The following is a 20376-nucleotide window of genomic DNA, read 5'->3' on the forward strand; positions in this document are numbered from 1 at the left end:
TTGTTGCATCGTTTGTCATCTCACCCTACTCTACTTTCTCAACACAGTTTGTCAGGTCCAGTCTGAAGCTGACATGTCACACCAGAATAATCAGCATCGTATAAATCTCTATACAGGCACAAATGTTTGTTATGTGAGGTTTCATGTCCCTCCCTCTATTGTTAATGGTTCCACATTCAGATGCCATATCATTGGCTCTCTGTGTTTATTGTTAGCCTGCTCTGCTTGCACTGATTGGCTGAAACTCTGCTGAGCGACAGGACAGTGTTTGCTTTTGCTGTCTGCCTGGGGAAGTCCCTCTTGTCCTCAAACGGGCTCAGATACTAAACACAAAGTTCAGAGGATGCCAGCCTCTTCCTGGTGTGGTGCAGCGCCTTCCTGTGTCAGATCACCAAAGTTAGCTAGAAACTGCAAGTTAGTTATTTATGTATATATATTTCTTTACCTTTACTTTTTACAAGAGCAAACAAGGTCTTCTGCTCTATTATTTGTTAAAAAAAGATGTGGGTGTGTGGCATTCAAAAAAGAAATAAGAGGTTAGACTCAACATGAAGTTGAGCAGAGATGGTAAACGGCTGGCAGTGTCTGGTTCGGTGGTAATATCTCAGAAACACAAAGTGGAAGAAAGGTGACAAGGGCGAGAGCCTTTGAAGTGAGAACTGGAAAACAAAGGAAGGGCATCAGAGAACATGTGTAGCAAACAATGCTTCTTGTACTTGCAAACTATTGTTAGCCAGCAAGGAAATGTGAGGAGTTTGGCTGTTGCTGTTCTGGGTGCCAGCACTCCTAATGAGTCTGTCAGGGCCAGTTAGCACAGCCAGGCCTGCTTGTGTCCCCTCCAGGCCGCAGACAGCTGTTATTAGCCCCGTAATGGCATGCCACAGGGCCAGATTAGCCTGGCACACTGGAGAAATATCAAACATTCACTTACTGTGGCTCCTCCGCTGGCTAAAGCATCTATTCTGTGAGGCATTCATTTAGCAGTGATGCTGGCAAGCTACCTAACAAGCCTCAAAAGAAAAAAAAAGTCTCCTCTGAGAGGTGGAGTTTGTGTACAGTAGCTTCTCTGCAAGGCCAGCAAAAACAAAGGCAAGGAGGATGCATGAAACACAGAAGGTCCAGCTTTTAATTAAAAATATGTTTCAGATCAAGAGGTTGCAATAGAAAAAATTAAATTTGTCATATTAAAAACACACAGAAACGATGCTCTGGTGGCTTTTTTTTTTTTTTACATTGCTGGATGTCAGGATCCAACAGTGCAGCGTTGTTTTTAATAACGCTGTGTCATCATTATGCAAACAATATCGACAAGATGGCCACTGCTGTCTACTCATCTGTTTTTTTACCTTTCATAATGAATACAGGAAATCAAAACCTTACACAGCAAGCACTCTCATTCGGCCTTAGGGGAAAGCCTGCACAGTCTGTGTACAGTCTGTAATAGCCCAACCCCTACCACCTACCCCCATACTGCACATACAGTACACTCATCTATAAAGACAGAGCGTCGCTTATAGGGTGTAAATCATGCTCTTTGAGCCTGCTATTCTTAAATGTTTTATGCATGGTATGTTACACAAGCTTTTTGCATACATTGCTTTGTGGGTTTCACTCTGGTAATCACTCTGCATTTAGGCCCATAAACACAGTTTGCTAAGACGTGTTTATAGCTGGATGCTATGTTCATTTGCCCTGGATCATGTGACCGATCAGAAGTGTTTTGTCCTTTAAATATAGTGAAATGCTACATTGTGGTCTGAGGCCCCGCCCTTGGATGTATGTCTATGTGTGTGTAGAAAAGGGAGAGACAGCGAGAGAGATAATGTCATATTTGTTATAAATTACCGCAATGTGTTTTGATCTCTGTCAACGATCTACTTCACAGCCTCATTAGCAGACTGTGTGAATCAAATGTGGCAAAGTCATTAAGCTTTACATACCAGGCAGCAGCTATAGTTACTTTCTAATATAAATGTATGGTTTATTTTCTTATTTAGGAAAAAAAAACAGTTTCCACCTCACTGGTTTCAGCTTTTTTTCCCACCAGACTGCATACAGATGCTGAAAAACACATCTGGTTTGATCAATTAACACTGAATAGCTTAACGCTATTCAGTGTTAATTGAGAGAGGGAGAGAGATAGTTGTCCAGATGTTGCCACGGATCGATGCTCAGGTGTGAACAACAGAATATCAAGGGATCACAGACACGCTGTGAGGTGTGTATGGTTAGGCGTGAAGTGAGGAGCGAGACGGAGACAAAGAGTGAGATAAAGAACGTGAGATTTGAAGTGAATCCTGGGAGGTACCCATGCTGTGACTGCGGACCACAGTGTGATCCCCACTGAGCTGGCTTTCCCGGGCAGGGACCACTTTTTGTGAATCATTAGCTTCCCAAGTACTGAGGGCTTTTCCAGCACTCCTTCAGGTTGTGTAATACAGCTGAAACCCATATGGAGAAGTGCAGGGAGGAGATGGCAGAACCCGCACTCACTACACTCTAATTATCGGCTATGTAATGTATAGAAAGATGGAGTCAGTAGTGTGGAGCGGTGCAGAGGAACCCTGACTACCAAACACAACAGCTTAGTGCCATTAGTGCCGCTGCATGAGTCAATCTTATCCAGTTATTATGTGTGGTACATCACCATGAGCTGATGTGATTTAACATGGCAGCCAGGCTTTGTGAGTTGGGGGAAATTTATGGAACTAACACTGGTAAACAAAAAAAAGGAATATAAAAAGAACAAGTGTATAATCCCTATAATTTTCAGGGAATAGTTAATTAGACATTTAGGAATAAAATTAGGATGTTTTTATTGTGACATTGCTACAAAATATACTTTTCTCTCACCTCCCCCCTCCAGAGCAGATACGGTGCTGCAGATCGAGGTGTGAGACTCTACAGTTCCCTGCCCATGCGCCCAAACCCTGACGGCAAGAGACTGCCCTCTACTGGGGTAAGACTCCCCCCCTCACCCTCACCCCTGGTTACTCACCCATTGATCTCATCCATACCTGCATGCCCCATTTACAGTAACCCACACATGCAGAGCCACTGAGGCTGACTTTCACAGCATGAATGTAGATACATCAGTACTTAAAGGGACAGGATCAAATCATATTTCCCCTGTGGCCCACAGTGCTATATATCCGTCTACATTGTTTGGTGTACAGATGTTGGAGATACCAGCTGTGGACATTTCTATCTTCTGTCCAATACAATTCTACTAGGTGGCACTCTGCATGTGGTGTTTGTGGTAAACTGTCCCTGCATATCACATCTACAGTACAAAAACCCATTCAAGCGCCAGACTTCTGACTTCTTCATTCTTTGACTCCACACCTCCACCACTAACTAATACCCACCCTTCCTGCTCATTGGCCCCCATCCTCAAACCATCATTGGCCACCACAAGGTTGCCAGTAAAGTACCCGTCTGAATCAGTGGTTTGTGTGGTAGCTTCTCAAAGAAACGCATTGCTGCAGGTGATAGGCCAACCAACCGCCTCCTGTCACGTTCACACAGAACAAAGGAGTGAAGCGGCTTTCTGGATTCAGACCTGTTTTCGGTGAACAAGATATTATTTTTTTTCCCCCTTTTGTTTGTATCTTCTGTTATAAATCAGTTGTCTTTGGACATCAAAGTCTCATTTTCCAGTTATTTTATTATATAAGTGTTCACGAGGACGCCCGGAAAAGATTACGTTTATTGAAGTTAAGTGATGCAGCACTTGCTGTACTTTGACTTTGACAAAGTGCTAGAACAGTCAGTCTACTTTGTTTGTGAAACCTTTCTTTCATTTTTTTAATAAAAAAAAAATCTTTTAGTATTGTGAAAATCATAATTAGAATCTAGCTTGCCTTGCTTTTATGCATTTATGTAACAAAGGAGAGAAAATGAAAGAACAATAGAGCAAAAAGAGAGAATTTAATTTCATATGTCTCCCTTTTTCATGTTTCACTCCATGCAAGTGCTTTTTGAATTATCTCTTCACTGCTCCAGGGCTCAGTGAGAGGAAGAGTGGGTGAGAGAAGGAGGCAGAGAAAGACAAAGTGAAAGCTGTGTAATATTGTTGGTGCGCACCTTTTTTTTTTTTTTAATTACAACAGAGATTGTATTGATGTCTTAGACCACATGTCCTAAATCATTTATCAAGGGGGAGAGTGCTAACAAAGCATTTCTAAGAAACCCATCCTCTCCCAGGGCCTGGAATCATACGTTATCTAAAGTGAATATTGTTAATGCTTTTCAGTGGAGAGACCCACTTACAAATCATGGGAATGAGTTCCTTGTCAGGGCATCCGTGAGGTAGTAAAGATATACATCCACTTTCAGCTGATCCTCCGTTGTGCAAATTAAACTCAAATTATTGATGAGATAAAGATGCTTAAAGTTAGTGCATTTTCCAAATCCTCGTCTAATTTTGTTCTGCAGTATAAAAGCGGACAATGTGTGCTATTTTTTTTTTTCACCCTGTCATTTCACTTTGTCTGTTATTACCTGGCTGTATGGCGTCAGTACAGTAGCAGACTATAGAGACAGGCTGCATGAGGAGGAGGATAATATAAACCACTTAACATGCAGGAGGAAACCAGACGTTTTTCCATTGCACTTATCAGGTGCTGCGGTGAGAGCAAGTGTCAAGGTGCAGTAGGTCCCCCACACCACCACCCCCCCTTCTCACCCCATAGCTCCTCTCCTTCCTCCCCTCTTCCTTCCCTTTGCACACCCCTTTTATTTTCCCCTGATCTCTATCTCTGTCTCCTCTCCTCACTCCTTCATCACCCCACCACTCACCACCCTCAGTTCAGTTAAAAGTGGGCTTGGCACTTCCTCTGCAACCCTCCACCCCCCCATCCTACTCCTCACCACCAACACCACCACTTCTTTTCTCTTTGTCAAACTAACCTCCAACTCCTGCTCTTCACCTCTATGTTTCCTGTCAAGGTGCAATGCCCACCACCCCCCGAACCCCCTACCCCAACCACCGGCTCTGCCCCCGCAGCCTTTTCTTTTTCTTTCTTTCAACATCTATCACAGCTCTAAATGCCTACAGTTCATTTTCTAAAATGCTCAGAGCAGAGGGCTTGACCCCTGGTGCTTCTCAGTGAACCCTGCTTGAACAGACACATTGTAGTGGCTTTTAATGGAAACAGAATTTATTGCAGTGCTCTTTCTGTCATGTATACATTCTTTCTAAAAATGTTATAAGAGTAGGTGTCTCCTTAACTCACTAATGCACAATGCGTAATCTCCACTTATGCTGCAACTACAAGGGTTGATGGCAAAGTGAAAAAAACTGACCATCGTCTGTAGATGATCGTGATGGGAGTGTTTGGATGGCAGTGCACGTTTTCAGGCAGCCTCTCTGGGGAGACATTCATAGTGCTTGTTCACTTTAAAAGAGTCACAAATAATAATAATAATAATGCATTGGTCTTGTATTGCGCTTTTCTGCTCTGTTGGGAAGGCACTCAAAGCGCTTACATTGAGATGCATTATTCTTTCACACCACATTCACACAGTGGCAGTGGTAAGCTACCCAGTGGTAGCCACAGCTCCCCAGGGGGAGACTGACGGAGACGTGGCTGCCAAGGTGCGCCTACGGCCTCTCCGACCACCGCCGATTCATTCATACGCATTCATACACCAGTGAGTGCACTGGAGGCAATGCGGGTAAAGTGCCTTGCCCAAGGACACACAACAATGACTAGGGACCTTCCGGTTATCGGACAACCATGCTCTACCACTGAGCCACTGCTGCCTACTGTAATAAAATAACTGCAAATAAATAATAATGCAACAAATGAACAGCTTGAACAGGGTGTTAATATCAGATCCTTTAACTATACGACATTAAAACTGTGTTGCTGTACAGGGTGCTAAGCTGCCCAAAACGGAAGTTCCGCAGTTGGCCACTAGAGGCTGGATCCAAAAGTGAGTCATACCACACTAAGCTCCATGTTAAAATGTCAAACTTTATGGCAAAAAAAATCCAGGTTTCTCCTCATTCACTTGCTCAGGAGTAAATCTTTACACAGCATAAGGGGTTTGCATTTTTTTGATCATAAACATTTTGCCAAGCTGATTTGGTCCAGCATGGTCCAGCTAGCTGTCAACATAGCATAACATGAACACTCTTTCTTGGATTTAATGCAAAGGTGTGTGGGTTTTGGGACTGACACACTGACCCATCAGTAAGATTAAATAGGCAAATTCCTTCCATACCTTGGTTTAATCTGCCATACTTAACAACAGTGTTCCTAACACTGCCATAATTGAACTAGAGTAATTTGTACAATTACATAGAGTCAGTGTTTAAAGCGATGCACAGTAACTCTCTCTTGTTTTAGCTCAGCTTGGATTATCATCGGTGTGTTCTTTGCAGAGAGTCGAACTGTTTGAGCTACTGTTGTAGTTGTTGTTATTGTTGTTGTTGTTTTAGCTCCGCTGCCTTGACAGTGGTACGTAGGGCGAAGGTTCAGAATATGCTGTAACACAGAGATGACAGGATCGTTTCAGGACTGGTTTCCACATCTCTCTCTCTCTCTTTCCCCCCTTCTTTGCTTTGTCTCTGTGTCTTTCTCCCTTTTCTGAGCTGATTTAGAGCCTTGCATAGTCAATTATGTAGGGAGTGTGAGATGGAGTGGGGGCTCCGGCTTCCATATTTTGGTGAGATATTAATATTGCATGAGCGCTATTCTGTAGCGAATATCTAAGAGTCTGCCTATTAAGGCAGCAGCAAAAGAAGAATGTGACAGACAGACAGACACACACACACACACATATATACTCACACAAACACACTGTACATACATATACACAGAAAGCAGGGGTGAATCAGTCAGGATCAGGCGCATGTTGTTATAATTAGTGTTTTCCTGATTTATTTTGGTGAGATAATAAGAGGGACTTATTTTCCTGTTTAATATGTCATGTTTGTTTATCTTGACATGGCTCTCATCACCCCGTGCAGTATGTGTGTGTTTGATGTTTGCAAGAACTGAGTGATGCTCCACTGTAATTGTGCTAAGAATGGAATATTCTAACTAATCAACTGAATAAACAAACAAAACAGAGACAGAAAACAAATGTGTGCTGTAAACACACACACACACACACACACACACACACACTGCCAAGATAATTGCAATATTGCATATTGCAATGCAGGGGTGATCTGATGGCAGGCTATTTATTTTTCGCTGCTGGGTGGGTATCAATGATGCATACAGTAAGTGTCAACAGTGACAGGCTGAGTAGGCTCCCAGCAGCTCAGTGTGGACACTTATTACTTTTTTGGTGCTAAGTGGTGGTGTCGCCCTGTGGTCTGTGATAGACATCTCATTTCATTGGCGTCACAGATTGACAAAAACATTGAATTTTAATTTGTTGCTGGTTTCAAAAATATAAATTCTCAAGTTTAGAGGATGGGACAAGTAAATGTATAATTTCAAGTACAAGTACATTTTATAAAAACGTGTTTCTGTTCAGTGCATTTTTAGTTTCTTACCCCAACATGTGGGTGTTTGTGTGTACCATTGCCGGATACTGCTACTGCATAGAAATCCACCAGTTAACCCACATGGTGTTCTAATGGATAATTTATGCAATCATGGCTTACGAACCAAGCCTCTAGTGCTCAGGATTACCTAAGGCCAGCAGCCAGGAGAATGGACGGTGTAGACCCATGAAAGGACGCAAAAAAGGGAAACAAGAGGTCTATGGTAACTAAAAACAAAACTTTGCTGCTGTTAATCCTGATCTCTTTTAATTTCTAATCTCATTCTGGACTGAGAACAGACTAAAATAAAAAACTGATCCCACCTTGTGGTACAAAGGGTCATTACACGGGTGAGGCATAGGTCTAGCGAGCCGGTTAGTGTGCAGACTTCAGTAGATATCTCTGCAACACATTAGAAGTTTTTAAGACAATGTTCCTACCGTTTGCTCACATATTCACCTACAGAAGGGTTGAATTACACCATTTTATATTGTATAAATAATAGAAGTGATAACAACTCACCTGCCAACAGTGCAATGCAAAATTCAAATGTAAATACTGTAGTTCATAGTGAAAACTCTCCCTAATGTCTTTGTTCAGCTACAATAATAATAATAATCTTTTTTATTAATTTGTCAGATTAAAATGGCTTTTATTTCAATGTACCACAGATCTCCTGCATTTTAAACATAATAATCAGCAAACACTGTTATTTCTCGCAGGACTTGGACCTATAAACATGCTGAAGTGGCTCTCCTTTACAGTCTTTTACCACTTGCAGTAGCCAGGCACTGTCAACAGACCAGAAAGCCCGGGTCGGTAGTCGACAAAGCCAGTTAGTCCTGAGCCCAGAAGCATCACGCTGGGCTCAACGTTGAACAAGTGCTTGGTGACCTTACAGCACCAGCTGGAGTTTAAAGAAGTCTTTAAAAGGCCGATTCTCCACAGTAATATCATCGCCCATGCCTCAAAGAGTCTGGATTAAGGCCCACTTTCCCTCGCTAAAATGTAACAAATGTGTGAAAAACATCACAGCCAAAGCCAATGTGGGGAGAAGGATGTAGAGAGATGTGGTGTGGTGTGGGTTAGGAGCAAATAGAAAAAAAAAAAAGAAAGTAAGGAAAACTCAACATCTTAACATTCACCAATCCCCCCCCCCAACCCACCCTTCCTGCCAGATATATCAATGTAGTTGGCTTTCTCTGAAATTCAAATGGAAAGAGGGGGGGGGGGGGAGCAGATGAAAAAAAGAAACCTCTGGCTTTGGAAAGGGGAGTGTGTGTGTGTGTGTGGGGGGGGGGCTGAGAAAAAGACCTGCCATCTATGTATTAGTGCTCTGTAAATATTACATGAGCTCCACATTCGCTCAGTTGTTTGGCATTACTTCCACTGGATGGGTATATTATTTTAGAAACCATGCCTTGTTTATGGAGAGGCATGACCTACTTCCAGACACTCCTCTCCTTCTCTCTGGTATTTTTTTTCTTTTTCTCATTCTTGTCCTCCATCTCTGTTTCTCTCTCTCTCTCTCTCTCTCTCTCTCTCTTATTCACTCCCAATCTGCGAAATCTCAACTGGTTGTCCCTGCTGAACAATTACAAGGCAGGGAGACCCAAATGGAGATGTTTGTAGAAAACAACATGTGTATAATTAAGGTTTAATGAGCTCTTGTCAGGGTGGAATGTGCAATTAGATTGGTAATAGAAAATTCTGCCCGAATGCTAGTGGCAGAGGCTGAATGTGGAGTCAGCATGGCAATGAATGAAAGAACTGTGAATTATTTTCAGCCCTATTGACAGAAGTAGTCAGTGCTGCTGCATTTAGATTTAAATACATGGTGAGTTCCCAAATACAGAAAGAAGGATTTTTTTCTTTTTTCATTTTTTTCCTGGTGATGCTATATTGTATGTTTTCAAATTGTGCACACCAAGTTGGTTTCTTGGGAAAACAGCTCCTGAAAAGCTGAAGTTACACTTCATTGTTGCAGAATGGAACAAGACAAAAAGTGTGATTTGAATGGAGGAAGTAGTAAATTTTGGGTAAGCAACTTTATAATCAGAAGGATTCAGAAAGCACAGTCCTCTGCCAGGGCTACACAATGTACATGTTTTGAATTTGTTTTTTGGATCTAAATCTGTCTCTGGACAGGCTGTGTAAGGAAGTTACATGTTAGTTAAAAGTAAAAAAATATTGTTTAAGAAAATAAAACATAATATGTAAACTGCATGCTAAATGAATGATGTTCAAGCCTTGATGGAGACCAACAAAATGTCTGGATGTGACCATATATATACAATAATTAATGACAGAGGTTTCTAGCAAAAAATGGAGCAAACCTTTGTGTGTCCACCTAACTTTTCATCATTGGAGTCTGGATCCACAGTAGTCTGGACGAAGCAGCGTTCTGTGAGGAACTACAGGCAGCTACGTTTGTTTTGTTTGATTGAGATTGTGAAGATGTAGTCCTGTCAAGAGTGTCCTTATTTCAAAAAAGGATGACTCCTCTGTTGTGAAAAAAAATTGGCATCACAGGTTAAGACAGATTTGCACGTGATAAATGTCAAATGCCAATCTTTCAGTGTCATTGCTGGAAATAGTATTCGGTTTGTGTCCCATCATATACCAGCCATTAAAACTCAGCCTATTCTTAACCAATCATCTTATACATTTACATGACCTCTCTTTACTTTGAAAAAAACATTGACACTGGGTGCAACAATAATTGAATCCAGTATGCTGTTGTTGTGATACAGAGACTCAGAATTGGAAACATTACCTCTACTGTGAGTGTAACAGCAGGCCAGGCAAATAGGTGTATTAACTGATCTATTGGTGAACATCATCTCTCCTCTTCTGCTCTCAAGTCATCGTCTATGAGTTCTTTCTGTGTCTGTGCTTTCTCATTCCTGAAATCACTATTTTAAGGAAGAGCACCTCTCCACCAGACTCTGTCTTTTAAAATGAGGCACTTTTGAGCAAAAGCAGGTATCTCATTGCTCCCTTTTTCTGCTCTCTTCCTATTCTCTGACATCCGCTTTCTTGACTTGGTGAAATTGCGGCTTGTGGGTCTGTGGAGAAGATCCACACACACACACACACACACACATAAAAATTGTGTTTGGCTCTTTCTGAATTACTTGACTAGTCCCTGAAAGAGAGGGTCCTTTGTTGGCTTCCTTTGGGACTGCCCTTGAAAGGCTCCTATTGTGTGGTAAGCACTATGATATAATGCAAGTGGATTTAATAGATTTAATGGAACAAGCAGACGTGGTTCTCGAGTCCTCGTGTGATGAGAAGCAGTCTGTTTTAGGTGATCAGATCCACATCTTAAAAGAAGTGAAATGATATATCAACGTTGCGTTACTTCAGAGGCAAGTCAACCATATGGTAAACATGCTTGACTCTTTGGGCCACACACATGTTTATAGTTGTTTAAAATATGCTTTGGTGTCATCTATATTACTTGATTATCCATATCTGTGTTCCACCTGAGCTGTGTCGACAGTCAAGGTTAGGCAGAGTGAGGAGGGGGGGGGGGGGGGGGGGGGGGGGGGGGTTGAATGTCAGCGATGTGTTAGCTTTGTTTTCATTGTGTTAACAGGAGCACAATGGCACGATTGTGTGGCCATCTGAAACCCTACACCTACCCAGAGCTTTCGGGGGTCAGAGGTGGGGGAGATGTGTGTGCCTTTAGCCCAATGAACCATGCATTTTGAAAACCCCAGAAACTAAAGAGTAATCCATCCAGCATACCATCCAAACCAGTCAGCTTCGCCCGCTCGCTCATCCACAACTCATATAAAAACACTCTCATTTTCCAAATATATAAATGATGCTTTTTCCCCTCTCTTATACTCTTGTTGCTTTAAAATATGTTATGCATTATTTTAAGGTGCCATTCGAGGAGTGGTCTGCCTCTTGTAACCCCTCAGCATGATGGACAAGACCATAAAGCCAGGCAATAAACCTGAGATGAATGTTATATCTTAACACTGATAGAGGCAATTAAGTCCATCATAAGCGAGAGAGGGAACACTCTTCTCGGGGGAGTCGTTCACTTGCATGGTTTAACATGATCCCCAGCTAAATGCCTTATTTTATTTCTCCTCTCAGCTCACAGCTTACAGTCAAGCACAAATTGAGCTGATGTGTTTTTTTGTTGTTTTTTTTTTCACACAATTTGGTCTTTCTGTCTGGTCTGCCCTTTTCTGTCTGTCGCTGTGTGTGTGTGTGTGTGTGTGTCTCGCTCTCTCTCTCACACATGCTCTGTCTCTCCTCCCTATTTCGCTGTATTTGTCATGGTAATGTAAAAAAAAAAAATCTCAGCTGCTCCAATTCATTTCGTGCTCTTTCAGTCGAGAAAGAAGGGCAATTCTGTTTCTTCTCACTAGTTTCTGTGTGTTGAGGTTTAAAGGTAATGAAGACCATATTTCATCTGCATGGAGTTATATGACTGGGCGTGGCTGAGCACCTCTGTTATGGGAAAATAAATATTATGGAAGGTCTAACTTTGTTATCTTTATCGCACTGGGATCAATGTGTGTATTATCAGAGAGGATATATTACACAAACACATCATAGGCCAATGTGTGTGCACATCCACAGTATGAAATGCAACGCACGTTTGCTCAGGTTGTATGCAAACACGGACGGCCATTACCAACACACACACGCAACGGCAGATATCCACGCATACACACATGCAATCCATAACTGCTTTATGCCTCACCATCCCCCACATTCTCACTGCTGTGTGTCTGTGTGCATTCATATGTGTGTGTGTCTGCCAGTGAGTCATTGAATGCTCTAATGACCACAGTCCTGACACAGGTATTTTGACTGCTGCCTCTTTCCATCGGCACATTGACTGACATGCGATTAGTTACGGTGGGGTGAAAAACCAGGGAGGTGCACGCTGTAACCATGAAAAGAGACTTGGAGGAGGGTGAAGTCCTCTTCTTCTTCTTCTTCTTCTTCTTCTTCTTCTCTCCGTCTCTCTGTGCCTCATCGTTCTTTAAATCTAAAACATCCCCGGCTGCAGTTACTGCTTCTGTGATTTGGTATTCAGTGCATACAGTAAAGCACAGCTGAGCTCACAGCAACCTTATGAGAAAATGCACTCCTCCAGATTAATGCAGGTTTGCAGCTCTGTAACTTAGAAAGTAAATGACACGTTGTTCCAGGATATGAAAATGACCTCAGTAGGTCAATCATGCTTGCAGGCGTGCTTCAAATACGTGCTTTGTTTATCTCAATGAGGTCTGTGCATTCAGGTTATTTTAAATGTAGATGAAAGACAAGAATGATCCAGTCAATACACAATCAATACACTACACTGTGGTATACCTTTTGATACTTGAATTTGATAAATAAATTGACACATTATTGATTTGATTTGCTTAAGTTATCCAGCAACTTATTTGTGATTTTTGTGGCCTAAAGATCATAATATTTATTGAAAATATTAAAAAATATCAGTCATATAAATTAAATGTATCTATATTTAACTTTGTCTCACTCTTCTCACTCATTCATCTGCTGTGCTTTCTTCTTCTTGGTCTTTAGTGTTCTATGGACCTGGAGTTTGACCAAGAAAGAACAGAGAGAAAAGAAAATGACTAGAGAGGTTCTACTTTTCATACATATGTTGAAATAACCCTTACATAAACAGAATTAGTTAAAAAATCACGGCCCAGAGTTCACAGCTAAAACCTTTAGTGAATTATGGTCAAATGAATTTTGCTGTAAATATTACACTGCATTAATAACCGACTACAGAATAAAGCCAATCACAAGTACAGTCTGATTTATATGCAGCACGCCATGCATCCTTGAAGTTATGCAGACATATACAGTACAGTATAGGTTACATAATGCGGTATCACTGACATCATTATACAAGTAAGTCCCTATTTCCCTCGTTAAGTTCTATAATGTAAGTTACTGATTTACAGTGGGTGCTGCAGGTATCATTAATGCTTTGAAAAGCCCTTTTGGGATGCTGTTTTCCAGTCAGGTGTTGTTCTATAACCTCTGCGACTGCTGCACTTCCTGCATCAAACTGACATTGGTTTGGCTTGACGCAAACACAAAGTTATTTATAGCATCTCTCCTGCTTTATTTTCTCCCTCCCATTCTCGTCGTCTCTCTATCTCCCTTTCATTCTGGTGTATTTGCATTTCTGCAATGCAAACAGGAGTCTGGTGTCAAGTGTGTCAGTGGTACAGGCCTTACTTGTCCCTTCTGTTTCTCAAGTCTTCCATCTATCTGGAAAATTTCTCCTCTCCGTTCCCTCTTGTTCGACAACTGCTCCCCTCTTCTCCATCTCACTGTAGCTTTCCACCTCTCTCACCTTCACCCTCTCTATCCCTCCCCATGCACCCCCTCCTCTCTCTGTCTGTGTTTTCCTTTGCTCAATTGTTTTGCTGTAGATTTGACCGCTATGATTAATGACCTCAAAGCCTCAGGAAAGCAAACACACAGAGAGACACAACATGCTCGCCCTTCTCTCACAAACCTCCTTTTTTCCCCCCATGTCAGCTGCTTGTATGTTCACACTGAACACATTATGAGTTATGCTAAAAAAGATCTATATATTTAAAGCCAGATTAAATGAGACCATAAGTTTATATACACATAGGTTTCAACTTATTTCCAACTTCCCTTGTTGTCAGAGTTTTAGTTTGTATAATAATATTATTCTCATTTCACAGCCTTTGTCCTGTTTTTAAATGATCCGTTAATTGCCTCTGAGGTCAAAGGTCAGACGTGAACATCAAATCAGCCTTACACACATGCATTCAGTTTTGATCAAGGACGTTGCTATACATGATTAAAGTATCAATTTTGACTTATATAATTCAAAGAAACCACTTTTATCACTATAACATCTTGAATCTTGAATAATTTCTTAGTTAGCTAGTTAGCCGGGTGGCTAGCATAAAGGCAGCGGCGTGCTAACCAGAAAGTTTCGATGCCTGGCTAAGACGTTAAAGCATGTCGGTGATCATTGAACTGCAGCTTGTTTAAACATACTTCTGAAGGAGATAATGAGCCTTGATCACAAGCTTGTAAGCATGTTTAATCATAATGGTGTGGTGCGTCTTCATCCCTGTAGGCTACTTGTTAAAGAAATCAATCACTTTTACACAAAGTATTGATTTAAAATGAAAATTACCTGACTTTTTGTGTTTTAAAGACAGTTAATGTTTTTCTTATAGCCCCCATTATGGAGATTTGGAAAATCTGCAGTGCAGCACTCATGTAACAGATCAGAGCAAAAAAAACACACACACACATCCCACAGCTTAAAAAATGTCTTTTTAACAGAAATTAGTTTGTGTCATTGTGAACATGGAAAGTAGGTCCCCGGAAATTCCAGAACTGTTCTTGAAAACGGCATGGCACTTTGCAGATCAATTTCTGGGTCAACATGCTGGCTGGCTTACCCCCCGTATGTCATTTTATCATACCACTGATGGTTTTGTGCATGTAAGTCAGCAGTGCTAAATATCAGTGTGCAAACATTATGAAAATGACAATGCTAACATTAGCTGATGTTAGCATTCTGCTGCATATCATCCTGCTATTTTTCATACAAACAAGTGAGCTCATCAATACTTTCTTTGAAAAAGGAACAAAACTATGTTTTAGTGCTTGAGACTATATTTTACCCCTGCCACTTGTTGAAGAAATCAATCGAAGTATTGATTTAAAATGAAATTTACCTGACTTTTTGTGGACTGGATGTGGTCCTCGCCACTGATCTGAATCATTTCCTTGGCATTGGTTTGTTCCTTAGATACAACAGACAGCAGAATGCCGTCCAATCAGAACTGAGTGTTCAACACGACGTGTTAAAAATGACACAACAGTCAAGCAAAGCTAACCGACTGTTGGTTCTTGCTGTTTTAATGTGTGTACAGACATGATAGTGCTGTCCTCATCTGCTTATAGACAATAATTCCTAAAATGCCACAGTGTGCAAGCTAGGAGCATGCATGCTTGTGAAGCTCTCATTTCTTAAGGTCATGCAGATCTTTTTGAGCCCAGATCACCTCCCGTGTCCTTGTTGTAGCATGTTTACTGTGCACTTACCTTAGCTGACCAGTTGTTAACCACAAGGAGCCAGAAAATAATTATTTTTACCTTTCCCCTCGATTTGCTGTTTGTTGTTTTAACAGCTTTGCCCTCAGAGACTCCTTCCCATTGTGCAGCATGAGGCACTGCTGCAGACTCCAGCGTGCTCTTTGACTTTCTGTATAATTGTTTTCTGCTTACCCTGTTTTGCTCATTGAGATCTGGTTTGCAGGTGTGAAAATAACCTATTCCAAGACACCATCACATCTAGCACAATGTGATTAGGATAGCATGTAAAATCATTTTCCAAGAGCAATAAAGAAAGTGATTTCATTTTTATTGCAGAATACAATGATTGTTCTCCCTGCAAACTAATAGTGCTATCAGACAGAAATCATTGCACTAGAAGTAACACTTCCATCAGAGGCTGAATGATAACATGAAAATGGAACTCGCGCTTCAGATTGAATAATGTTTCCAGGAATTGCCTTTGCACTGTAGTTTGTTTGTTGCTCTGAATGTGTCATGTTTGAAATGTAAGAAAACTCCCTTGAAGTCTGTATATAATTTAAATATTGAAATGTTCAAAAGAATCTACAAAATGGCTCAAAACTGAACAACTGCAGAGCATAAATTTAGCCTGTGGAACCTATGGCCCATTACATGTGGTGAAACGTGGCTATAAAAAAAGGTTGTGGTTCACTTCTAGTTCCTGCACAGACTTAGAGAAACAACCCAGTGACTTACTGTAGGCACATATCCATCCCCATATTTGACCTTACAGTAGCAACAGTAATTCATCTCAGCCACTACGAGCTGTCTAGAGGTGTGTTTTGTTTTCTCATAAATGGTTGGTGCCAAATGGTGTCAGACAGAGCGACAGGGAAGGCCTCTGGGAGTGTGTGTGTGTGTGTGCGCGCATGTTCATATGCCTGTGTCTTTCAAGCTGCGGCCTCTGGCTGTGACCCCAGTGTTAATCACTCTACAGCCAGAACAACCACAGGCTCTATTGCCGCTAACTGCTGCTACAGCCCTTTGTTTTTCTTTGTTTATCCTCTCTGCATTGTTTTTATTTCTCTCCCTTAATACCTCTTCCCCATACCTAGAGTATCTTCCCTACTTGACCTCCCACTTACACACAATCTCTATCTCCTTCATCATTAGCTCTGGGATACACCCTTGTCTTTTCCATCCGCTCCCCGTAACCTCAAACTGTCACCGTTGCTCTAGCCTAAGCCTCCCCTTTAAGGCTTCTTCAGTTCTGTGTTTCCAGGCTCTGAATTATCAGGCCTGCCCTGTCCTCATTTCTCTGGCAAAGTGAAAAAGAGTTAAGGGGCTGTTGTCACCTCTGTGTGGTCTATGGTTTGTGAAAGTGTTAGTTTACCCATGACACTGATTGGATAATTGACTTAGTTGGTCACAGGTGGGATTAAAATGTTTGTTTTTTTGTCAACCTGTGTTGTTCTCTTTTTTTTATTTCCAAATACAGTTAATGAGTGTTTTCCTTAAAGCCCCATTTGTGGAGATTTGGAAAAATCTGCAGTGCAGAACTCATCTAACGGATCGGAGCAAAAACCACACACAACCCACAGCTTAAAAAAATGTCTTTTTAACAGAAATTAGTTTGTGTCATTGTGAACATGGAAAGTAGGTCCCCGGAAATTCCAGTTTCAGAACTGTTCTTGAAAATGGCATGGCACTTTGCAGATCAATTTCTGGGTCAACATGCTGGCGTCATTTTATCATACCAGTGATGGTTTTGTGCATGTAAGTCAGCAGTGCTAAGTATCAGTGTGCTATTTTTCATACAAAGAAGTGAGATCTGTGAATTAATCAAAAACAGCATAGATAATGGACTACATAGCAAAAATAGGAGGGACCAGAATCCCAATTTGTAAATAGATATACAGGTCTTTCATCCTTAAATTTGCTTTCAAGCACCAAGGCTACTTACAGCTGCCGCCAAAAAAGCAAAGGCTCAGTTGTTTTTCACTGGACAGTTCGGATATTGGTTTTAATATTTTAAAAACCGTCTCATAATTGTTGAGATGTTTTAGTCTGGACTCACTGAGCAACATCACCATCCCCTTAAAACCCCTGGAGGGATTTAAAATCAAAGTACCCACTGTACAATACTTGCTGACAGTGGATATAGATCTGCTGTACTCAAATGGGTAATGGCCAGCTTGCTGACTGACTAACTAGATCACAGTTGGTGCAAGTGTTGAGCTCTCAGTGTTGTGATTATCACTCTGTTGTGCCTTTGTCGCCTTGTGTCACCCGAGGAACCACAGCAGTGAGGTGTGCAAATACTTACACACATGCACACACTGAAGCTGTAGGCAAGCTGAGACGACGAGTGTGAGTTACACAAGCTTTGACAGGGCCTAATTATACGTGTCTCTAATGAACTGTAATTACTGACATCCACCAGAGCATCGAGGTCTATAAGCCGAGGACTTGCAGTCATTAAGCTGCTGTGTTACACAGTTCCAGTATCTCCACTGACGGACTAAAGTTTCCCTTCTCTCTACGCCTGTTGTGATTTGTCTGTTTCACGTAACTCTAATTGTTCTCACTTCTCTCTCTCTCTCTGCAGTTTGATGGTGACAACATGTACATGAATGAAAACAACCACGAGTTTCTCCCACCAAACCAGGTGAGGTTAAATCGCTCCTAATGGGGATACCTGCTCTTTGTCTTTTGTTTCCACTTATTTCATTAAGTTCTCATAACAAGAGTTGTTGCACAGCCTGTGTACTTTCACATTGTTGATGCTTGTTAGAATGGATGAGCGGTTCTTGGTAACAAAAACAACCACATACTGTAGTTATAAGACATCAGCTCTGAAAGATTTTCCAATTAGTTGACAGATGTAACACACTTCACTCTGTGTTTGTGTGTGTTCCTCCATAATTGTTAGTACTGTATGAGTGGTAGTAGAGCTTATTTCTTCCTTGTCTAGAACATAGAATATAAACAGAAGCACTTTAAACCCATTGCAAATTACTGGTAAACCCAACCTTCCGGGCTCAGACTTGAAGCCTATGAGGAAGTGTCAAAACTTGTAGTTCTCGCTGCAACCACTGGGGGCTGGCTCCAGGAGCGAGTATTTCCCATAGACTCCCATGTTAAAATGGCCACCTTCACAGCAAGAATGAACATGTTTACAGCCTGGTACAAAAAACCATTCTGGTCTCAAATGATAGGTTCTCTTCTAGTGTCAATTGTACAGGGGGTGAATTTTTTTATAACTCGCTCGTTTTAATTATATTCGAACTTAAAATTACACAGACTTATATTATGGATTTTACTACACTAGAGACTTGACCATACATAGTATTGGATTTTAGCATATATGTATATACAAATTGTACTTCCTGCATCAAATATTCTACATTTGTGTTTTGTGTTTATTGTATTCAGTCTTGTGTAAAGCTGCAGCAGGCAGAAGTCATGGAGACACTCTGGGCAGGTTGTGCCGTCACAATACTTCAAACAGTCTGTATTTTTCTGCTACATAGAGGAAAACCAGAGAACCATAACCAGCAAAAATATCCAAATCCCAAACAAAAACTTTTTTTTCTTTTTGTAAGGCGACAGAGGCAGCTATTAAGCTGACGCTGCCATCAAAACATTTTATTTCACAGTATTCCTCTGTGCGCACATTTTTTAACTTTAAAAGCCTTCACAGAAAACATTTCAGCCTCATTTTAAAGGATTTATTAAGTCAGAATGGAGGGGGGAGTCAGTGCTCTTCTACAGTACGTGGCAACCCTGCCAGACACACTGCAGCACAGCTGGCCGTGAACAACTGGGAGACCATATGGTTGTGTTTGGACAGGGGGATTTGTGGAGTTTGGGAATAAGCCCATCTGACATACACAGGGGAGCGGGGAATTTGTCCCTGTCAATTGCAATTATTAGAACCGACCCGTAGACTACAGTAGTGCAGTGTTTCTGTTGCATTTGCTGTTTTGCAAAATTTCTTAATGCTCCAGTGTTAACATGTGGCTGTGGGCCCGGAGTGAGACACAAGAGATACTCGGTATGTTGTCTTTTGTAAAGTTTACTTAAATGCCTTTTGACACCAAGTCTATGTCACAGTCTGATTTCTCAGTGCTGTTATCTGACAAATCATGCAGATGCTTGACTGTCTAAAAAAAATCTTAAGAACAGCTTTTATCGAACATTTTGGATTCAGCACATGAAGCTTTACTGGAGTGCTGATTGACTGATTACAAGTCATGCTGATGCGCACAGTGTGTTTTTTTTTGCTGTATTACTGAGGGACAGATAAAACAGTGCAAATTTGGCATGAAAGATAGACGCACAGAGTAAGTGGGAGAAAGGTAGGGATCAGAGAAGCAGGGAGAGAGGAAGAGACAGAGGAAAACGGCATGAAAGGCGGTGATGGGATGAGAGAAGATTTTGCTTTGCTCTGTGTTATACTTTGTTTACTCAAGATCCCCTCATATTTGACATGTGCCTTGCTCTATTCTCCGCTTCACCAAGTTCAGCTTCTCCTTCCCTCTGACAGCTAGAATCAGAAAGGCCTTAGGGGTGGACACACACTCCGACAACAAAACATAGAGATGGAGGGGGGGGAAAAAAGGAAAATCACTGATCTGCACCTCCTTAGCAATGTCCTAATTCTACTCTACAGACTAATCCCAAACAGATTTTTAAGTATGAAAAAGTGCACTCAAAAAAGTCAATATGCATATTAAGCATCTTTCATCTTCGAGTGTGTGCTGTTCTGAGACGGCTCAAAGAAGATTTTAAAGCCT

At 41.4% G+C, this 20376-nt stretch overlaps 1 protein-coding gene across 3 annotated transcripts in view; it reads left to right on the plus strand.

Annotated features, from left to right (window-relative positions):
• tox2 (TOX high mobility group box family member 2) overlaps positions 1-20376 on the plus strand; it is an 86213-nt gene that overhangs the window by 26824 nt on the left and 39013 nt on the right. For 2 of the 3 annotated variants that reach the window (XM_028407130.1, XM_028407132.1), the window contains exons 2-3: positions 2867-2959; positions 18186-18245. In XM_028407130.1, the coding sequence (XP_028262931.1) occupies positions 2867-2959; positions 18186-18245 (153 nt within the window). The remainder of the gene's footprint in view (positions 1-2866; positions 2960-18185; positions 18246-20376) is intronic. The other variant, XM_028407131.1, reaches the window with a different exon arrangement.

The sequence above is a fragment of the Parambassis ranga genome, chromosome 5, assembly GCF_900634625.1.
Source record: "Parambassis ranga chromosome 5, fParRan2.1, whole genome shotgun sequence".
NCBI lineage: Eukaryota > Metazoa > Chordata > Actinopteri > Ambassidae > Parambassis > Parambassis ranga.